The 18,788-nt window shown below is 42.0% G+C and overlaps 2 protein-coding genes across 2 annotated transcripts; one reads left to right on the forward strand and one right to left on the reverse strand.

Annotated features, from left to right (window-relative positions):
• The first annotated feature begins 269 nt into the window (after positions 1-269).
• LOC106821110 (28S ribosomal protein S30, mitochondrial-like) lies at positions 270-5,573 on the forward strand. The gene is made up of 5 exons (XM_014825781.1): positions 270-1,098; positions 1,384-1,495; positions 3,935-4,105; positions 4,453-4,643; positions 5,106-5,573. The coding sequence occupies exons 1-5, from the start codon at positions 271-273 to the stop codon at positions 5,226-5,228; spliced, it is 1,425 nt and encodes a 474-aa protein (XP_014681267.1). The 5' UTR covers position 270; the 3' UTR covers positions 5,229-5,573.
• On the reverse strand, positions 5,416-18,402 carry LOC106821108. Its single transcript, XM_014825780.1, has 25 exons — positions 18,319-18,402; positions 15,988-16,179; positions 14,951-15,023; positions 14,672-14,721; positions 14,302-14,415; positions 13,550-13,621; positions 13,223-13,319; positions 12,762-12,843; positions 12,367-12,508; positions 12,185-12,247; positions 11,882-11,997; positions 11,469-11,529; positions 11,087-11,188; positions 10,773-10,862; positions 10,378-10,496; positions 9,988-10,051; positions 9,754-9,855; positions 9,375-9,491; positions 8,458-8,615; positions 8,047-8,137; positions 7,731-7,819; positions 7,347-7,599; positions 6,947-7,061; positions 6,495-6,628; positions 5,416-6,190 (listed from the first exon to the last, which is right to left on the reverse strand). Exons 2-25 carry the CDS (start codon positions 16,102-16,104, stop codon positions 6,044-6,046), a joined length of 2,568 nt encoding a protein of 855 aa, XP_014681266.1. The 5' UTR covers positions 16,105-16,179; positions 18,319-18,402; the 3' UTR covers positions 5,416-6,043.
• Positions 18,403-18,788: the final 386 nt, after the last annotated feature.

Genomic DNA, 18,788 nt, shown 5'->3' on the forward strand with positions numbered 1-18,788 from the left:
CTGTAGGCCTATGACGTGGGAGACAGATGCAGGAGGGCAAAGTAGATAGATCAGTGTTACAACCATAGAACATAATATACAACAACAACATATACTATACAACACTATACTAGTTAGATCATAGGTTAGACTCTATATATTTTTCTAGTCTCTCTCTCTCTCTCTCTCTCTCTCTATATATATATATAGTCTCTATATAGTGTCTCTATACATTTCTATGGGTACAGCCGTTTTTCATTTATCATCGATAGATGGCGCCAATAAAAAAACATGGCAGCCCCTACACAAACCATGTCTAAAGTTTTCTTTACAAATATTTCCAAAATTCTCTTAAGACGGGATGTGTTTCGCCATGTACGCGTTCAATATTTAAGAACCAGTGAAAGATCTGAAATAGCGCAAGAGTCAGAGTACACTGACGAGCCGCAGTATCCCTCGCTGGAGCCGGTTTTGTTAAACACAAAAGATCCTGCACATGTTGCCTACCAGCAGAAGCTATGGATCGATCAACTTCGTGGGAAGCCTACTGTTCAGGACAAACTTGACTTTATTAGGTGGAGGCCAAAAGACGCGTGGCGAGAGATACGGCCTAAGATGAAAGACCAACGTGCCCCGGAAGTGTGGAAGCACTGTCCGTATTTGTTTAGACTTCATCCGATAAACAGGGTAGTTAACTTCTTACCTTACCAGCAATACATCACTAGGACGACGCTGGTGAATAGGCTGCCCGAGCTGTACAATTCCATGGATGTTGAGCCGCAAGTTGAACAGATAAAGACGCTATTTAAAGAGGCACTCATTACTGAAGAGTTGAGATACCGACATGATGCACGATTGGCAGCGCAAAAGCCAGGCGCTGTAACCTGCAGTGTGCTTGATCAGCTAGTGGGGCTCGTAATGCAAGCTTGTGGCAGTAAGCATGATCATTTGCTGACGGCAAAAGTTGATAATGAAACAAGACAGGAAGCGTTTTGGTTCGTAGGTGGTTTTCCCAAACGAGAGGAAAAGGGCGGCCACCTTCAGACCAAATATGGTATGGCGTTTCAGTACAAAGCGAAACCATGGTACTTGATACGCACACGTGATGCTCTGCCACAGGTAAACACTTAGTATTTACAATGTTGATTAAGAGAGAGTGACATTAAGCTGAGAATCGTTTGCAGATATTTACTTCACAAATTATAAATAAAGTCGTACGTAGTGAATACATTAAATGAAACATGTTATTATAAAATGAGTTCCGATACTCTTCTTATACATTTATCTCCAATCTTCGGTCATCACTTTGTGTTTGTCACACAAGGATCAGTGATATTGATATACCGAAAACCTACCACACATCTATACATATGTTTATGGCATGTGTGAACTATTTCTTTTTAGATTGTATCAAGAGATGACACTCTGAGTACAGAGGCAGAGGTGCCAGAGTGCAAATATCATCCAGTAGCAGTTGGCATGACATTTTATAGAGATGAGTTCTCCATGGTTCCAGGTATGATCCAACACAGTACCAAGTTCACAATGTTCCTAGAAGAAGTTGGAGTTTATAACTGTAAAAATACAGCAATGATGGCATCATTAGAAATTTATCCACTAGTCACTGAAAAGGTTACTGGTGTTCAGCGAAAAAAATACACGGGAGCGGCGAGCGATTTCGCTCCCGTCAGCTTTCAAAGCGCTCTGGTAACAACAATTACGAGAGCGAAAATTTTGGAAGATGCGAGAAAAAATCGCTCCTGTGCCACCGGCAGCGTTCGAACCGGAGGCCCGAGCCCACAGGCACTTGAAGCGTATCAACTGTAAACACACGCCGCCGCCATTGCGCGTACACTGACACATAAATATATAGTGTGTCAGTATATATTTATATATACTGTGTATATTTATATATACTGTGTATATTTATATATACTATATATTTATGTGTCAGTGTACGCGCAATGGCGGCGGCGTGTGTTTACAGTTGATACGCTTCAAGTGCCTGTGCCCGAGCCCACCACGTTTTTGCTCGGGCCACCATCTCTACGAAACTCCCGGTCGAGGACTGGCACTTTTTCCCCTCATATTACGATAATATTACGGTTAGCGCAACGGCAGACTTGTAAACGGGAGCGCATAATACGGCCCGTTTCTCAACGTAGACGGGGTATCCAAAACATACACATATACATTCTGCATGAACTCCCTCAACGCATGATTCGCCACACGAACAAAAACTCGCGACAGTCTAAGAAATCGATTGCGGGCATGTAGACAGTAGTGCAGTTTTTATGACCGCATAACAATAAGTTTTTATATCGCAGGGGTTATCGTGGGGAGTGAGGGCACGACCAGTGACACCTGACACGCACGTAATCAAAGCTGTTAACTGAATTCGTCACTTTTCTTAACGTAGAAAGTGGACTATTTTTATTCAGTTAGATATCTAGAAGCAATGTAAACTGTATATACTAGATTCTAGGCACTTGTAACTTTGCGGATGTGCGGCAGCATTGATCTATGCATGGGGGTACCGTGGACTGGGGAGGAGAAAAGCGAAAGTAAAACCTTGCCCAGAAGCTCCCGGCATTCCTAGAGATTACAAGTTTTTTTTAACATACTCAAGGTAACTAAAAACTCTCTCTGAAGTTCTGAACTTGCTCAGTCGATGTAAAAAGAAAGCTGAAAGATGAAAAGAAATGAAGTAAAAAAAAGAAACTTGAAAATAACCATACCATCATTACCATAATTATAATTCTGGATTTCCTGTCTTTGTCATGATACCTGATTATGTGTACCGTGTAGTGCATGTCTGTCTGTGTGAATGAAATTGAATAAGAATGTGTTTGGTTTCTTAGTCGAGTGAAATTAGATAAAAAATATGTGATCGAATGTAATTTGCCTGGCCCCCCCCCACTCAGTGTTAGTCAGGGTACGCATATGCTCGTTCCCTCCCTTTGAAAGCACCCCCCTATCTCAGGACTGCTGAAATTTCTGAACCCCCCGTTTGCGGGCTTTTTGCGGGTTTTTCCTGCCTTGGAGACCCCCCCTAAATCCGGAATACTGCTCAATGTACCCCCTATCTCAGGTGAGCTCTCATTCCAACCGTAGTGACGTTAGTGTAGCGTGTGGAACTGTCGAACCAGTCTACACTACGTAGTGTAGAGTTCAGTGATTGAGGGGAACTAGGGGGCAATATTTTTACATTTCAAAATTAAATAATCCTGAATGAGCTTTCAAAACTAGCAGGAATTTCAAGAATTTGATCCCGGGATTTGATAAAGTTTTCTATGATATTCAAGATGAAAGAGAGAGAGGAAAAACACCCCCTTTTTAAAGAAATCTCCGGGTGAAAAGTCAAATACACCCCCTGTTTTACAATTCTTGGGCCGGATTTTGTCATGCGAAAAATGCCCCTTTACCGGAGATTTTGGGAACGCGCATGCGGTCCCTCCGACCTCGGAGTGGGGGGCCGGGGTAATTTGTTGACGATTTCTTAACACTGACAGTCTGATACTAGTCCTGAGTGCTGAATGCTGATGAATGATATTAGAGTCAGTGCATCAAAATTATGAAAAATTTTTACAAAATCATGCTATGAAAAAGTAGCTCTGGCCAAGCCTAAAATAGCTCCCGTAAAAAAAATTACGAGAGTTCTTTTTTCATACAAAATCAAAAAAGAGCTCTCGTAAAAAAAAAGTAATTTTTAGGCTGCTGGTGTTATATTTGATTCTTTCTTACATAACCAGTGACTGTGATGTAGTACAATACTTTCACAGATTGTTTGTGGCAAACCTTATCGAAGGGTCCAAATATCAAATGTGTCCGTATGCCAATCTACTAATGTATGCAGCAGCCATATTTGTCTTGCACTATTTTGGCCCGACGATTACATGTAGCTCTGTTTCCACGATACTCATCCTGATATTACATGCAGCAGTTATGCTTGTAGGATTCAAGGATGGTGACACGAATGCATTCGGTCTGGTGCAATTCCATGAATGCTGTGAACAGACACGTGATCTGACGGAGCGTTTCGGAGCCAAGGAGGTAGAGAAACTCTGGCTTGGCCACGGCATAATCAGTTCATTCAGCTGGTTGCTCAGTCAGGCATTCTATCAAGGTGATTATACTCAAGGCGAGCAATTGAAGGAAATATTTTATCATGAACTTGAAATGAGTGAAGTGGCATGCGTATAGGCACCAAGTTGTGCTGCCTCATGTATTTAAAGAGTATGGAATCTTAGTTGTTACTACTGTTATTATTTATGTTAATAATGTAATAATAGTATTATTAGTAATCTTTTGTGTTTAATATAAATTGAATGTTTCAAGGGTGATTGTCTTATTATAATATATACACCACATCACGCTTATACTAAATTCTTTATCCACATCCTTGTTTTATCACCTGTGTTACACAATATTATTATCAATTCTTATGATTATTTAATCTAACCATCATTCCAGGGTTCGACCACTTTAATGACATCACATATCCATTGATCACCCAAAGCGTGATAACGAATGGCCAGTACTGGCAATTCTTCACTTATCAGCTGAACTCTACACAAGCAAGCACATATGGGACCAGCTACTATAGAAATATTTGCTGGGCAGGAGAGCGAATGAAGCTGTATGATTGCATTGAGGACGATCAGGTCTGTACAAGCTATGTACGGTTATGTTCGTGGTCTTGCAAATCGGTTGGCACAGTTGCAGCAGAAATATCACCATGAAAACAACCGCCCTTATCTAGAATTGTTAGCATTAGCATTTCTCGGTGTTTGTTGAAATTTATTTCTGAATATATTGTAGGACAGAGAGCAAGTGTCTCAGGTGGGCTATGTCAGCCTTTATCTACTCAGACCTGAGAATAATATGAGCAATGTTGTTTTTATTGGATATCTACTTTTGTTCTCGTTGTTAAAAGTAATATTTCTCGCCACTGCTCTTTCCACTTTGTTCCTCGCATAGATGAAGAAATGTCTGTACACTGTGCTATACTCATTACAATTGTTTACAGTTTGGACATGTCTGTAAATACAGTCGCACTGTTGTTATGATAACTTTTCCTATGCATTTCAGTATCACACACACTCACTCTCTCTCTCTCTCTGCAGGTGAAGGGTTTCAACGACGATGTATTGCGCTGGTGCCTGAAGTTCATGCTCAGGGAGCCGTTACTCAGAAACATCGAACGTAATCCGTACATCAGCACATCACAGACGGGAGAGACACACTAGCCTACAACAACAGGACCAGCAACACGTACAATAGTAGCAACAAGGACAACAATAGCAAGACCAGTGTCAACATAACAAAAATACCTACAGTAGCAGCAGTAGCGGTAGCAGCAGTAGCAAGAACAATAATGACAACAACAGTGTCATGACAGAAGAATATGATTAAGAACAGCAGCACTACCAGGAATATCTAACACCAGAATTTATTGCTAAATTATCCCAAATTGCTACAGAGTATAATAAGCACTATCCATTGTAGGAGGAGTGTTAAATAGACTAGTGATATTGAATTATAGATACCAGTTGTGAAATAAATTTTGTTTGATCTAAATCTAAAACAAAACAGAAAATTATTCAGTATTTTTTTATGAAATTCTATCTGACTGTACTCATATACCTGTACCACACAAACAATATTGCAATGACAGAAACTTTATAAAAACCAGTATATTAAACTATAAATAGCCATAAGCATTTAGTTGTTAATGGATGATACCAAGAACATGTATACATATGTGTATACAACAAACAAAAACTGCATAATCAAAATACGATACTTAGGCATACACTTGAGTAAGTAAGTGGTCCCACCCTTATACTGCTATACTACTATAACGTGAATGAACACGCATGCACGAATGTGTGCGTGCGTTTTTATATTTGGCCCCATGTATTTACTTGTAGAGAATGATACCAGTATAGACGATTTAATCTACAAAGTGTACGAGGTAGTTATGTAGCTTTAAATGGGCCGTAATGTGCACGTACGATTACATTCCTTACAGCAATTAGTTTGAAAAGCATGGCTAGCCATGTTATAACGTGAATGAGAGGTTATTGACTGCAGAGAGCTGCTCATCAGGTGGTGTCCACTGAGCTATTGCCTGCTGCCGCCTCTCTTCCTGCAGCCAGTACAGCATCTCTGTTCTATCCCACTTCATCTTGTCCTCGTAAGGACGACCCTATAAAATGTATCACAGTGGCACGAAAGTGCTTACTAGAGCCACTGTACATGTAATACACGTGTGTGTGCCGTGAATGTAAAATGACGTCACGGAAGTACGGGCGCCTATTTTCAGAAACGTCATAAATTGTTATGACATAAGTCTAGAGTTTTACACGACACTTCACATCAAAATTCATGATGTTTTGGACTTATTGACGTCACGACTATTTGAGATATTTTTGGCAACAAGCCCCTGACGTGTACCTGTTGATGTCAAGAAAACCTTGGACTTTGTTTGCAGTTACGAGGTAAAGGCGTACCTTGTAGGTGATCGTGTCGTTGCATAGCTGTGAGACCTGCCGTAGAGCCTTGGTTATGAAGGGCTGCAGGGATGCGAGTCTGTTATCCAGCTTCTCTCTGTAGGCGGCTTCTCTCAGCCTCTCACCAGATGACTCTAGAAACAATCCCTCGTTGGATTACTGTGTCCTCTAACTATACGTGGCTACAGTAGTGTCAAAAGGTTGTACAACGCAACTGTGAACAAACTCGAGCTGGCACAATTATTACCTGACAGGAAGGCTACAATGAGAATGTGTGTATACTGTGCATTATCCAGCCAGTGCAACTAATTTGTTGAAACTGTGTTTTTCCATTGTTCGGTACTAGTCTATTTCATCAAACGCAGAGGGAGGCACTTGACGTCTGAGCATTTTCTCAACCACCTTGACCTACCATGTCTTACACACCCCGTTCACTTAGCCAGTATCTTTACCTCTATTGAAGAACCTTGCTGGGTCGGAAGCAGTCCTCTCAAACCTTTCCAGCTTTGCGATAACCTTCTCCCTGTCTATGACCAGCTGAGCAGACTGCTCCCACAGCTCAGCAGCCTGCAGCAAGAGAAGAACCAACCTCTAAGAAACACGTTTGTCTGGTGAAGCGAAAGTTGCGATAAAAGCATCTTCGTCTCCCTGCTGTCATAGACGTGTGTGCATCTCGCTTGGACACATGGAACATCATGCCATCGTATGTTCAAACGTCACCTTACGACCAACGACACAATGAAGGCTGACCTTAACAGATCTAGCTGAAGAGAGATTCGTGACAGCCGAGGGAATGACCCACTGCGAGAGTAGCCGTCAAAAAGGTACAGTGCAAGCCGGGGAGCGCCGTACCTCGTCGAGATGTCTGGCGTATCTGCCGGAGCTGTACTTCAGAGCCATGTCCAGCTTCTGCGCGTCTGTCATGCACAGCGTGCTCCACACTCTCTCCAGTCTCTCGCAGGCACTGGGCTGCTCGGAATCCATCGCCTCGCCGCCTGACTCGGCAACGCTGCTGCCGCCTGGCGGAGCCGATACACCATCGACGCTTCCACGTTCTGGTTTACGTGAGATCGCCCTGTCCTGTCGCTCTGCTGCCCTGCGTTCCCTGAAATGTTGAAACAAATATTCGTGGTGAGTAGTGATAATGGCTTGAAATCTAGAATTATCCATGTTCTCGTTTTTCTGCCCGAAAGTTGTGTAAACATTCAACTGCAATCATTGTTGCGAACCGCAGACCTTATGTGTCCTTCCTCTTTTTCTTCTGGGATCAGTGATTCTTTATCTTGCTCATGCTGGTGGAAAATGACTGTCAAGTAGTCTGTGTCCTGCCATTGTAAATCGGAAAAAAGGAGATTCAGATGTTAACATTTCAACATGCACGCACTCACTCACCCATGCGCCGATGCATGCATGCAAGCACGCGCCCACGCACTAACACACACACACACACACACACACACACACGCATGCATGCATGCACACACACGCATGCATGCATGCACACACACGCACGCATGCACAGACACACACACGCATACACGCATACACACACCTGCTGTTGTAGCCAGGTCATGTAGCCGGTGCTACTTAGAGGTGGCCGCCACGATCGGCCATCTTCACAGCACTGCAGTAGCTGGCAGGGTCTATAGAGGCAAAACACGTTGCTTCAATAATGGTTGATAAATAGGCATTATCTAATACTCACATATCACGTCTGCCTCGTAACACCATTCTTCTTTCCATCTCCTCTTCCTACCCCACCCTCACCTATCCTTGCTTCCCTTCTCTCACCTCACTGCCACTTTATCTCAGCTTACTCCTACCTTAAGTTTTTGCCTTCAATCTCCTCCTCCTACTACATCCTCTAACCTGTCCGACGGACAGTGTCCGTGCTCCCTATGCCTGTTATCTCTCCCGCTTATCTTCACCTCCTACGTCTCACCCCACTACTCCCTGCTCTCACCTCTGGAATGCGCGTGGCTGCTCAGGGCAGCTCACATACTGCTCGTGCAGTCTCTCGTTGATGATCGGCACAAGCTGCTCATTCCGCAAGAGCGCCGACGTCACGAACGGTCGCAGCGCCGCCGCCTTTACCTCAGCCGCCGGCTGCAGACGTATGTTCTGTGCAGAGAGAGACAATGTTAACAGACACATCTGTACAAGTAAGATAACCACTCGCTCCCTGCCTTGGATGTTATCGCTCGGTCGGTTAAGCTCGCATGGTTTGTAAGCGGTTCACAGGTGCATGCACGGAAAAATGTACTTTGCGGTATTTCGTTGCCAAGCACTGCCTTTAGAATGTCATATCGAAATGCTGACTGGCCAGTGTTTCACGTCAGTCATACCAAGCAGATAGGTTAGTTGCTGTGGTTGCTGGTAATGGACTCTTAGTTCCGAACGAACATTCATCTGATAACCATATCACATAGAGTTTTTATTATACTTTATGTGAGGAGATTTACTAAAACATGCTCATTCGTACAATCAGGTATCCATTCACAAAAACGATAATAATCTGCATGGTGCATATTCACAAAATTAACAGGAAAGTCCTAGCATTGCTGCCAATTTAAGTGCATATAAAGCGTGTAGTTTTTTCTGATACTTTACTAAGGCCTAGAACTCCAGGAGCAAGAATGAAACTACACAGAAAAGGTCGTCCGTTTTTGAATAGATACTTGCTACGACATGAAATTGGTGTCTTGAAATTCATGTACGACTTTGGTGGTAGTGTGTAGTAACTAGCTGTCTAACTATCACTAAATACACACACTTATTGTTTAGGATTGTTAATAACGATAGTGGCTGAGAATGACAAATAGGAAGACAGACGATGATGAAGAGGATATGTCAAATGTTGCGATTAATGAATCAGGTTACGTTTTCTATGTCTAGGTATTCCTCACAGGCAGTCTTCATGATCTCTCTATACACCTCTGCTAGGTGCTGCTGCAGAAACAGGTTCCTGTCTAGCCACTGTACATCGGCCCTGCTAATCTGCAATGGGCATACCATGGTAAGTTCTCGGGGCCAAAAGGCTGCTTGTACAGAAAACTCAAATTACAAATTTTCAAAGATCAACTCAAATGACAAAAAACTTCAAAAACGTCGAGCGACGATTAAAAAAACATGTCACAATTGCTGCAATAATGAATTTCGTGAGTGATCTGTGCACAGCAGAAACGCTGTCGATGTGACATTACGGTGAATTACATACAGAATGTAAATTATACATTAATATTATATTGGTAGTACATACCTCTTGGTTTAAGTGGTTGTAGATGACGTTGTAGGGTTTCAACAAGATTTTGGATGGCCACACCCTCTCTGATACCCTCGCTGCAGAAGCTTGCACCACCATCTAAATAAATGTAAATAAAATGAGTAAGTAAATGGACCATACCCTATAGTACTTGTTAATGCTAGAGATGCATCTGCCGATATATCGTAGTTATAACTCGAAAAAAAACGTAATTATATATTTCACTCATACCTGATTAGGAAGTGTTGATAAAACTACATCGCCCTGTGGTTTACTTTTGGCAGCGCCTTGTTTTCTGTCAAACAGAGGTACACATTCAAGAAAAGAGCAAAATGCACAAATATACAGGGATAATAAACTAGTTAACCATTATTGAGTATAATAAACTAATAATGACTACAAGGAAAATTACTAGAAACTGAGTTGAACAAAGCAAATGAATTTCAATAAAAAAAGACATAGGGCCATTCTGGGGCCATTTCATCTTCTTTCACTTCATCTCTAAAAATCAATTAAAAATTCTATAGGAAAATCGAAGAGCCGTCGAATGAAAGACATTTATAAATGCCAGAAGGAGATGTACGTGTCGACGTCTGCCATACTGCTGTATACATCTCGAACCTTATTTCTGCTCGCTGTTGCTGCTGCTGCCTCCTCTGCTCTTGCTTTTGCAGCACTAACCGAAGTCTTTCCTGTAGCACTGCAAGTCGTGCGGTTCTCTCAGGGCTTCGAAGGTCGGCCTACATCATGGAGATGTTTAACTCATTTTACAGCACCTTAGACGTGCAATAGACCCTTTCACAGAGACTTGACAAGCTCTCCTACAACTTTGGAACTACGAGCAAGTTTACCCAATTTTAGTAATCAGTGAAATTTTGGTGGGCACACTTGGCACCATGTAAACAACCCGACGAGAACTGCTGATGGTTGCGCGTAGGTTTGGGCAAAAATGTCCATGCACACATGTCGTCAAGCATTTCATCATAAATGGAGAAATACAGTAAGATAACAATGACCTTCAACAACGGAGGAAGGTTGCACTCATCGACAGCATGTGTCCCTCGCATAATGTCCTCCTTTGCCTCCTGCTCAGCAATGGCCGCCTCCTTACGCATGACAAAAGAACAAAAACACTTGAGTATCACGCACACGATGATGAAAGAAATTCCCAACGACTCATCGGCGAAATGTATGTATTAGCATGAATACACCAAACACATTCATCCCTATTGAAGTTTGTTGGCGTCTTAGAATCGGCTGCTAATAGGGAAACAAGTGCACTTGACGATACCTGAGAGAGAATTAACATACAATTAAGTATGTAGCCCACCTCTGTGTCAGTCGTCAGCGATGAATCAGATTCTGAAATCTCATCTGAGGGCAAGGGTGATCTGCACCCTTCCACACCATCCAGAGGCAAGTTTTGGACTGCCTACAAGCAAGGTTGATAATGAACAAGAAAACATTTAAACAATATATGTTAATAGTTATTTTTTTCATGTTAAAAATAGTTGTGAATGTAATATTAATAACAGCTAGTGTCATCTAAGCATAGCTCTTGGAACTATTAGTCTCGTTCTGATATTAGGACTGAATTCCATCATGGCTGTCTGCTGAGTATTTCAATAATAAATCTGATGTTATTTGACTTATGCTTTAATCAGAGTCTTTCCTGTACAACATAACAGTGAACACCTCACAAAATTTCTCACCCCATGCGTATCCACCGTGACATTTTGTTCCACAGAGTCACTGTATAAAACTGATTCCTTTCTGGGAATAACAAGGAATTCAAATATAATTGATTAAATTTCAGTGTACTAATATTTCTTCATAAAATTTGCACACACAGTAAAGAGTCTTAGCTTATATCTATATGAAGTTTAATTGCATACATATCTTATTGAATTAAAACTATTTGCTACACAGATACGCAGTCATATATTAATTCGGTAACGCTCTATATGTCTTGCCAATAAAGCCAAAAAACAAAGATCCGTTGACAAAAACAGGTTCCCCATTTTTTTCACACTATTTCTGATCGAGTCAATGACAGATGCACTGCTCCAATTCACAGACGCATGAACAGGGGTCTGGTGGATAACAGATACCATTAGCAACCTACTGCTCGTCTGTCACTGCCAGCGCTGTGTCACGTAGCCATGGTGACGGCACCTCGGGACAACTTGCTCTCAGTGATGTAAGTTTTTCGATGTCGATACTTGGCATCTTTCTCTGCATCTGCAACAAAGAAATCTCAATACGCGCACGACAATGTCTCTGGCCTCTTTATATTAGTGCCACGTGACAATGGGTGCCATTTCTGAGTTCCTTGTTAAGTATGGGTTCCAGTGAAATTTTATCAGCTTCATTAAAAATGCGAACTCATTTAATAAAGCTTTACTAACTTTATCATAAACATAATTACCTCATCCAGGTTTTTCTGAAGACTAGATTTGCGTGCTTTTAACGTCTGCAATGCCACTCTATACTGGAAAATGTTGTAGAAATAACAAATTTACCTCAGTAAGAAAACAGCACGCCACAAATGGACAAAAATGAGTCACATAAAAGACAATTCGTATCATCAAAATGTATGGTAGCATGTACCAATGGTCTTGGAGTGAATGCGTGATCTGTCAATGTGCTTTGCCCCATGTGAACAGTCGCTGTTGGGCCAGAGAGCTTAGTAGGTATGGATAATCCCCTCATTTCACACAAGACATCTCTCAAGATGATGTCAACACACAGCCTACAATAAGAACACATGCTGACAACATATGAGTATGCATAACCTCTAGCATAAGTATCAATGATACACATTGAGTGATTTGCGGTGTTGCTGGAAAAGCTACTATGTGTTACCTTTCCTACATCATCTTCGAAATCTGTTCCAAGTTCCACGTAATCACCAGACTTTAAAAAGTTTCTTTACTATTAGACATCATTCATTTAAATGTGTATCTATATACGAATACATCTTATGCTCTTCAGTACATACGCACATATTTGCTATATTTACTGTCAGCTGGGACCTCAGTCGGCTATAGTTGGCATCAGCATTGAATACACCACGGCGATTTAACACTGGAATATATATCACAAAAACGTTAGGTTTGTGGAAGATTGACACCTTGGATACAAAGTTTATGGTACAATAATAATGCATGCACAATTATGTTGTATATCTGTGACTGCGAATACAACTGTACATAGTAATGCATATTACTTCAATTATAACAACTATATATAGCATTTGTAAAATATACAGCCTTTATTTATAAAGTCTGATGGTACCAATGTTTACCACATGCATGCAGAGACACGTTTCATTACACGGTTATATGTGTAAACATTCATTGTATAATGATCTCGATGTATATCTACTACTAAGTCTGAGGAAATTAACCCAATCCTAGAACAGCCATTATAAACAGCCGTATTTACTCTATACTAGAACATTTACCATGTGACTTGCGAAGACAAGATTGAAAGAGTTGCTGGCATGTGGAAATGATTTGCACAACCACCCTTTTTAACATCTCCGCATTCTCATCAGCCGTCTGAAACAGTGTATATATACAAATCAGTATCGAATTCAACAACTCTAAAGCAATGGTGCCACATTATTTAATACTACTCTTACATAAAAGAATGCCTTTCAAATCGAGTAGAAGTACATGTACTGACCACTGGTTGGCTTGACACACGTCTCCTTTCTTACATCGGTACCGGACATATTATGCATATGTCAATATAATAACTACACAGCCACAACACTATCAATGCTCACCAAATATGGGCTTCTCTGTATTTGATGGAAATCATCCCATATACTTCTCAGTTCTGACAAAATTATCTGCACCTAAAATATATTAACAATATGAAAAATTTTCATTGATTATTTACATTTGTGTAAAACAATAAATGTATGTATGTGGGCACCAAATGAAAGAGTAAGTTTGGAGACAGTAAGCATGAGAATAAGTGGGAGATCAGGTGAATGACTGTGACAATATATACAGAGAAGGAGAGAGAGAGAGAGAGAGAGAGAGAGAGAGAGAGAGAGGAGGGAGATAGACAGACACAAACTGCATGCAGCGCCCCCTTCGTACAACTCAGGATACCACTGCCACAAAGCTGGTGCTATTTTTCAAGTGGGCGGAGCTTCAGGTTAATCCAGCGAATGGCAATCCAATAGCCGCGTATGATTTGAAAGTAGTAATGAGCACACAATCCGCGCACTATTTCGTATCACTATTTTATCAAATTTTTCATAAAATAATGGTCGGATTTTTAATATCTTTGCAACTTTTATTAGTACAAATCTTATTACATAGGATACGCATAACCTGGCCGCTGTAAAACTTGTGGTAAAAAAGCGTTAGAAATTATAACGGAAATCTACTTGTGGCAGTGGTGAATTGAGCCCGTGTGAGAGCGTCATCTGTCGTGGAGTTTGAGACAGACAGACAGTCAGTCAAAGACAGAGGCAGAGAAAGTGACATAACTTTCGATTTCGATAATGCATATCGTGCAAATTACCAATTGCTGTTGCCAGCTTAATGGAACATCCGGTAGTTGTGACTGTAGCTTCAACCATGATTGGACAACATTCACCAGGTCTTCTGCAGTCTTTGGAATGGTTCTCACACAGTCCTGCAAAGTGACATGTCTCACAGACATAAGGAGTGTTTCATACTCATAGGCATTCGCACTGGTCACTGACACAGATTGTGCACAATTTTACCATAAAATTGTTTCATAATTAACCCATTCCTAACAATTTCACTACAACCTAGTTCATGTCCAGCTGGCCCCAGCCATCCCCATTCATCTCTATAAACAGGCTAAAACTTAATTACACAGAATTAACATGCTATATCTTTACTAATAGGAACATTATAGTACTTACATAAATTGTGTCTGTGCCAGCAATTACATAATCCCAGTCAAAAATGGGTTCTGGAAACATTGCTACCATGTTATTACACTGTTAATAAAACTTTGCATTGATACAGACCTGTACTAGATCATTATTTAAATTAAAATTAAAAATTGTTTTTTAATATTTGAAATTTACAGATCAAACCTAGCTGAAGCTACACGTAAAATTCAAAAACATATTAAAAGACAAGATTGTGCACCTCTAAATTTACATGGTATGTTATATGTTATAAGTAATAAAACTTACTGTATTCATGTGCATATGGTGCAAGCTTTTGAAGAGGTCGAAGAATGTGTTCTTTTCTTTTCTTGATAACATTCTAGTAGAAATGCACTTATGCTCAACATTAATTGCTACCAGTTAATAATTTATGACCACAAACCAGGAATTGTTAAGCCCTATTAGTGTTAATAATTATATAGACGTTTACTATGATTCTTGTGCATGCATTCCATCTTGCTGAGATTAAATTGCTGAAGGAAAGCTAATGAGTTGCATATATATATCACATTTTATCGCTCGATCTTGTACCTTGTAATTTCTGGAATGCATTGCTTCCATAACCCAGAGAATTACTCTATATATAGCTGCGTTCACACGAGATACACGACCTCGCTGGTTCCGTACTTATCTGGTGCTGAATTCGGCTGAAATACCGTGCTAACACAACCCGCAGCGTTCACACGATAATCGAGGCTTAGCTGGCTAGGTATAATATAGACTGGTACCCGGTCGACAGTTCCACACGCTACACTAACGTTGTGTAGCGAACGGGTACCAGTCTAGGTAAGCGCACTACAGTTTCGCAATTCGAAATTGCGTTCACACGACAGACAATACGCGGCCAGCGTGGTGCTGAATGTTTCAGTGCGGAATCACATTCCGTGCCGAGTAAGCCGCGTATTTCAGTACGGTACTGAATAAGCCGCGTATATTTTTACAGTGTGAACGCTCAAGTACAGTACTGAAATCCTCGTGTGAACGCAGCTTATGTTATACACCAATACTACTACAAAAACAATTCCGTTATAACACGGATGGCAGCACGGTCGCAGGTGTCAATTGCGCCGTTCAAATTTTGTAGCGTTAATGTATAATTAATTATAACAATTAAATTAGGTATCTGGTAACAATTAAGTACGTGTGGGTATAGACAATTTGCTATACAGTAAGTACAGTTGTATGCAGTAAAATCCTAGAGTCTATACTATCTCTTTAAAACAGTTTATGTTTCAACCCTAATCTACTTTGAAATATATTTAAAAATGCAAATTTATGCTCACAATGTTTGTTGTCACTTTCTGTATAGGATATAATGGACTGCTGCCCGTATCGTTTCTGCTGCCATGTGCTGAATGTAATGGGTAGAACAGTCCAAGAGTCTTGCCAGCAACTGCCATTTTCAGTTTGGTCTTTTAGTCGGACGGCCCGGTTGGCCTTATTTGGGGTATCAAGGTAATTCCTGAATAATTCATCTAAAATTATAACAAAGGCTACTAATTAAAATTGATTGGAGCTACCAGCAACAACAAGCCAACTGAGTAGGCTATAGTCCTATATCACTAGGCCTATAGTGATATGTCATGGTCACTGGTAATCCCTAAACCTAGCTCTACCGACAGTGTAGCTCCTTCGCTCCTGCTATAGAGGGGGCTTCCTCGCCCCCGTAGCAGCTAGGAGCGAAGGTATATAGATACAATATTCAATAATAATTATGTAACCAAAACACAGGGGTAGGGGAAGGGGCTACACCGGTAGAGCTATCCTAGCCCTAGCTCTAGTACTATAGCCCGCGGATCGCTGCCGCAGGGCTATAGCACATTCTGCCATAGATGTAATCTAAGCAAATGATCCAACTGATGTGACCAAAAATTTATCTCCAAAACGTAAAATGATCGGGCTTTTTAACACTTATCTATCAACATGGACATCTCACCTATCTTTTTGAACACTTCCACAACTTTACACCAAGTATTTATGCTGTTATTCCTCAAAGTCTTAGCACTGAAGAGTCACGCGTGCACACATAAGCAGAGCAACCGCATTTGAAAACAAAACACCAGTAGTGCTAAGACTTTGAGGAATAACAGCATAAATACCTGGTGTAAAGTTGTGGAAGTGTTCAAAAAGATAGGTGAGATGTCCATGTTGATAGATAAGTGTTAAAAAGCTAGATCATTTTACGTTTTGGGGATAAATTTTTGGTCACATCAGTTGGACCATTTGCTTAAGCTAAAGTCACACTGGGGCCGGACTGTCCACGGATTACCGCGGATGGGGCAGGATCTCCCCGGACCGTAAAATTTATAATCCGTGGCGATCCGGGTGAAAAAAAGCATCATCGGGCCGGATCGGGCCGGACCAGCACGGCAGCGCCACGGATCATCCTGGATTGAGCCCGGATGAAGCCGGCCCCAGCACGGAGTCACTACGGCCCGCCCCGGACCGCCCCGGACTGCCTCGGACCGCCACGGACCTGATCCGGCCTGGTCCGGCCCCGTCCTGGCCCATCCGTGCTCCCATCCGTGTTGGGTCCGGCTTGATCCGTAGTGATCCGTTGCCGACAAAAACGACACAGATGGCCATGGATGGGCCCGGTTCAACACGGTGCCACTACGGACTGTCCCGGACCTACCACGGACGCGCCACAGACCGTCCAGGACCACCCCGGATGGCGAAAACTTTCCGGACCGTCCCGGATCACCCCGGCAATTTTAAACAGTTTAAAACATCCGGGGCGATATCCCGGAATGCGCCGGACCATCAAGGACCACCCCGGACCGTCCAGGACCGTCCAGGACCCAACAAGGATCTCTCCCCGGATCAGTCCGGCAGCGTCCGGCCCGGTCCGGGAGCTTGGTGTGACTTTAGCTTTAGATTACATCTATGGCAGAATGTGCTATAGCCCTGCGGCAGCGATCCGCGGGCTATAGTACTAGAGCTATCCTAGCCCCTACCAGACGGGGTAGATTCGTGGCGATATGTATCACTGTAATGTATGCCCTCAATACTCTGCCAGTGCCAGCAGTGTTGTGATGACGCACCTACTGACGCTCTAACGCTCATAGGGTCTATGTCCCCCAGGGTACTGCCGTAACGTACCCTGGGTACGGTCCGGTATACACCCTGGTCACTATTTGATATGGTTAGGGTTAGGATTAGGGTTAGGGTTAGGGTTAGGGTTAGGATTAGGGTTAGGGTTAGGGTTAGGGTTGGGATTAGGGTTAGGGTTAGGGAGTAGGCGTAGGCGACTCCCTAGACTCGTTAGTGGAGTAGGCGAGGTATACGGTCCGGCATATTAAATAGTACCAGGGTACGTTCCGGCAGTACCCCGGGGGACATAGACCCTCTCAGCCCTACTGACTGTGAGATAGCTCTAGAACTATTCTAGAGCTAGCCACAAGTTCCCATCTCGCTTAACACTACGTGGTTACAGTAACAGTCGTGGGTCGTGTAACAGTCGGAGAGCCTGGTCGGTTTATTCTAGAGCTAAATTAACTGTGGGACTGCATGAGTTATCAGACTAGCGGCTATCAAGCCTATATTCATGCGTAGTGTTTGCTAATATGGTGTAGCATCTTCTGTATTTTCCGCGTTATACCTCACTATCTTACCCGTCTACAATTCCAAGCTTTCATTATATTCAGAGTGATTACGCAAATAAAATCTGAATCGTATCACTGACACTGTTGCTACAACGCAAGAGGGGGAATGTTATTTCTACTCGTAGTTCTACATTCTCCCACTACGTGACGCGCGGGGTCCTACTAAACAGCAAAGGACAGAAAGATGCGATATGATATGACTACTAGGCACTTAGGATATGACTACTAGGCACTTAAAAAAAAAAAACCCTAACCCTAACCCTAACCTAAACCCTAAACCTAACCCAAACCCCAACCCTAACCCTAAAAAAAAAAAAATTTAATTAAATTAAAATGCCTAGTAGTCATATCATATCGCATCTTTCTGTCCTTTGCTGTTTAGTAGGACCCCGCGCGTCACGTAGTGGGAGAATGTAGAACTACGAGTAGAAATAACATTCCCCCTCTTGCGTTGTAGCAACAGTGTCAGTGATACGATT

Source organism: Priapulus caudatus, unplaced genomic scaffold, assembly GCF_000485595.1.
Source record: "Priapulus caudatus unplaced genomic scaffold, Priapulus_caudatus-5.0.1 Scaffold58, whole genome shotgun sequence".
Lineage (NCBI taxonomy): Eukaryota > Metazoa > Priapulida > Priapulimorpha > Priapulimorphida > Priapulidae > Priapulus > Priapulus caudatus.

Coding starts and splice junctions, on each gene's coding strand:
- LOC106821110 (XM_014825781.1), top strand. CDS start 271: ATGGCAGCCCCTACACAAACCATGTCTAAAGTTTTCTTTACAAATATT. Junction 1,099..1,383: donor CACGTGATGCTCTGCCACAG/GTAAACACTTAG, acceptor ATTTCTTTTTAG/ATTGTATCAAGAGATGACAC. Junction 4,644..5,105: donor ATTGCATTGAGGACGATCAG/GTCTGTACAAGC, acceptor CTCTCTCTGCAG/GTGAAGGGTTTCAACGACGA.
- LOC106821108 (XM_014825780.1), bottom strand. CDS start 16,104: ATGGCAGTTGCTGGCAAGACTCTTGGACTGTTCTACCCATTACATTCA. Junction 11,998..12,184: donor TTCAGAAAAACCTGGATGAG/GTAATTATGTTT, acceptor TCTTTGTTGCAG/ATGCAGAGAAAGATGCCAAG. Junction 9,856..9,987: donor TATCAACACTTCCTAATCAG/GTATGAGTGAAA, acceptor ACATTTATTTAG/ATGGTGGTGCAAGCTTCTGC.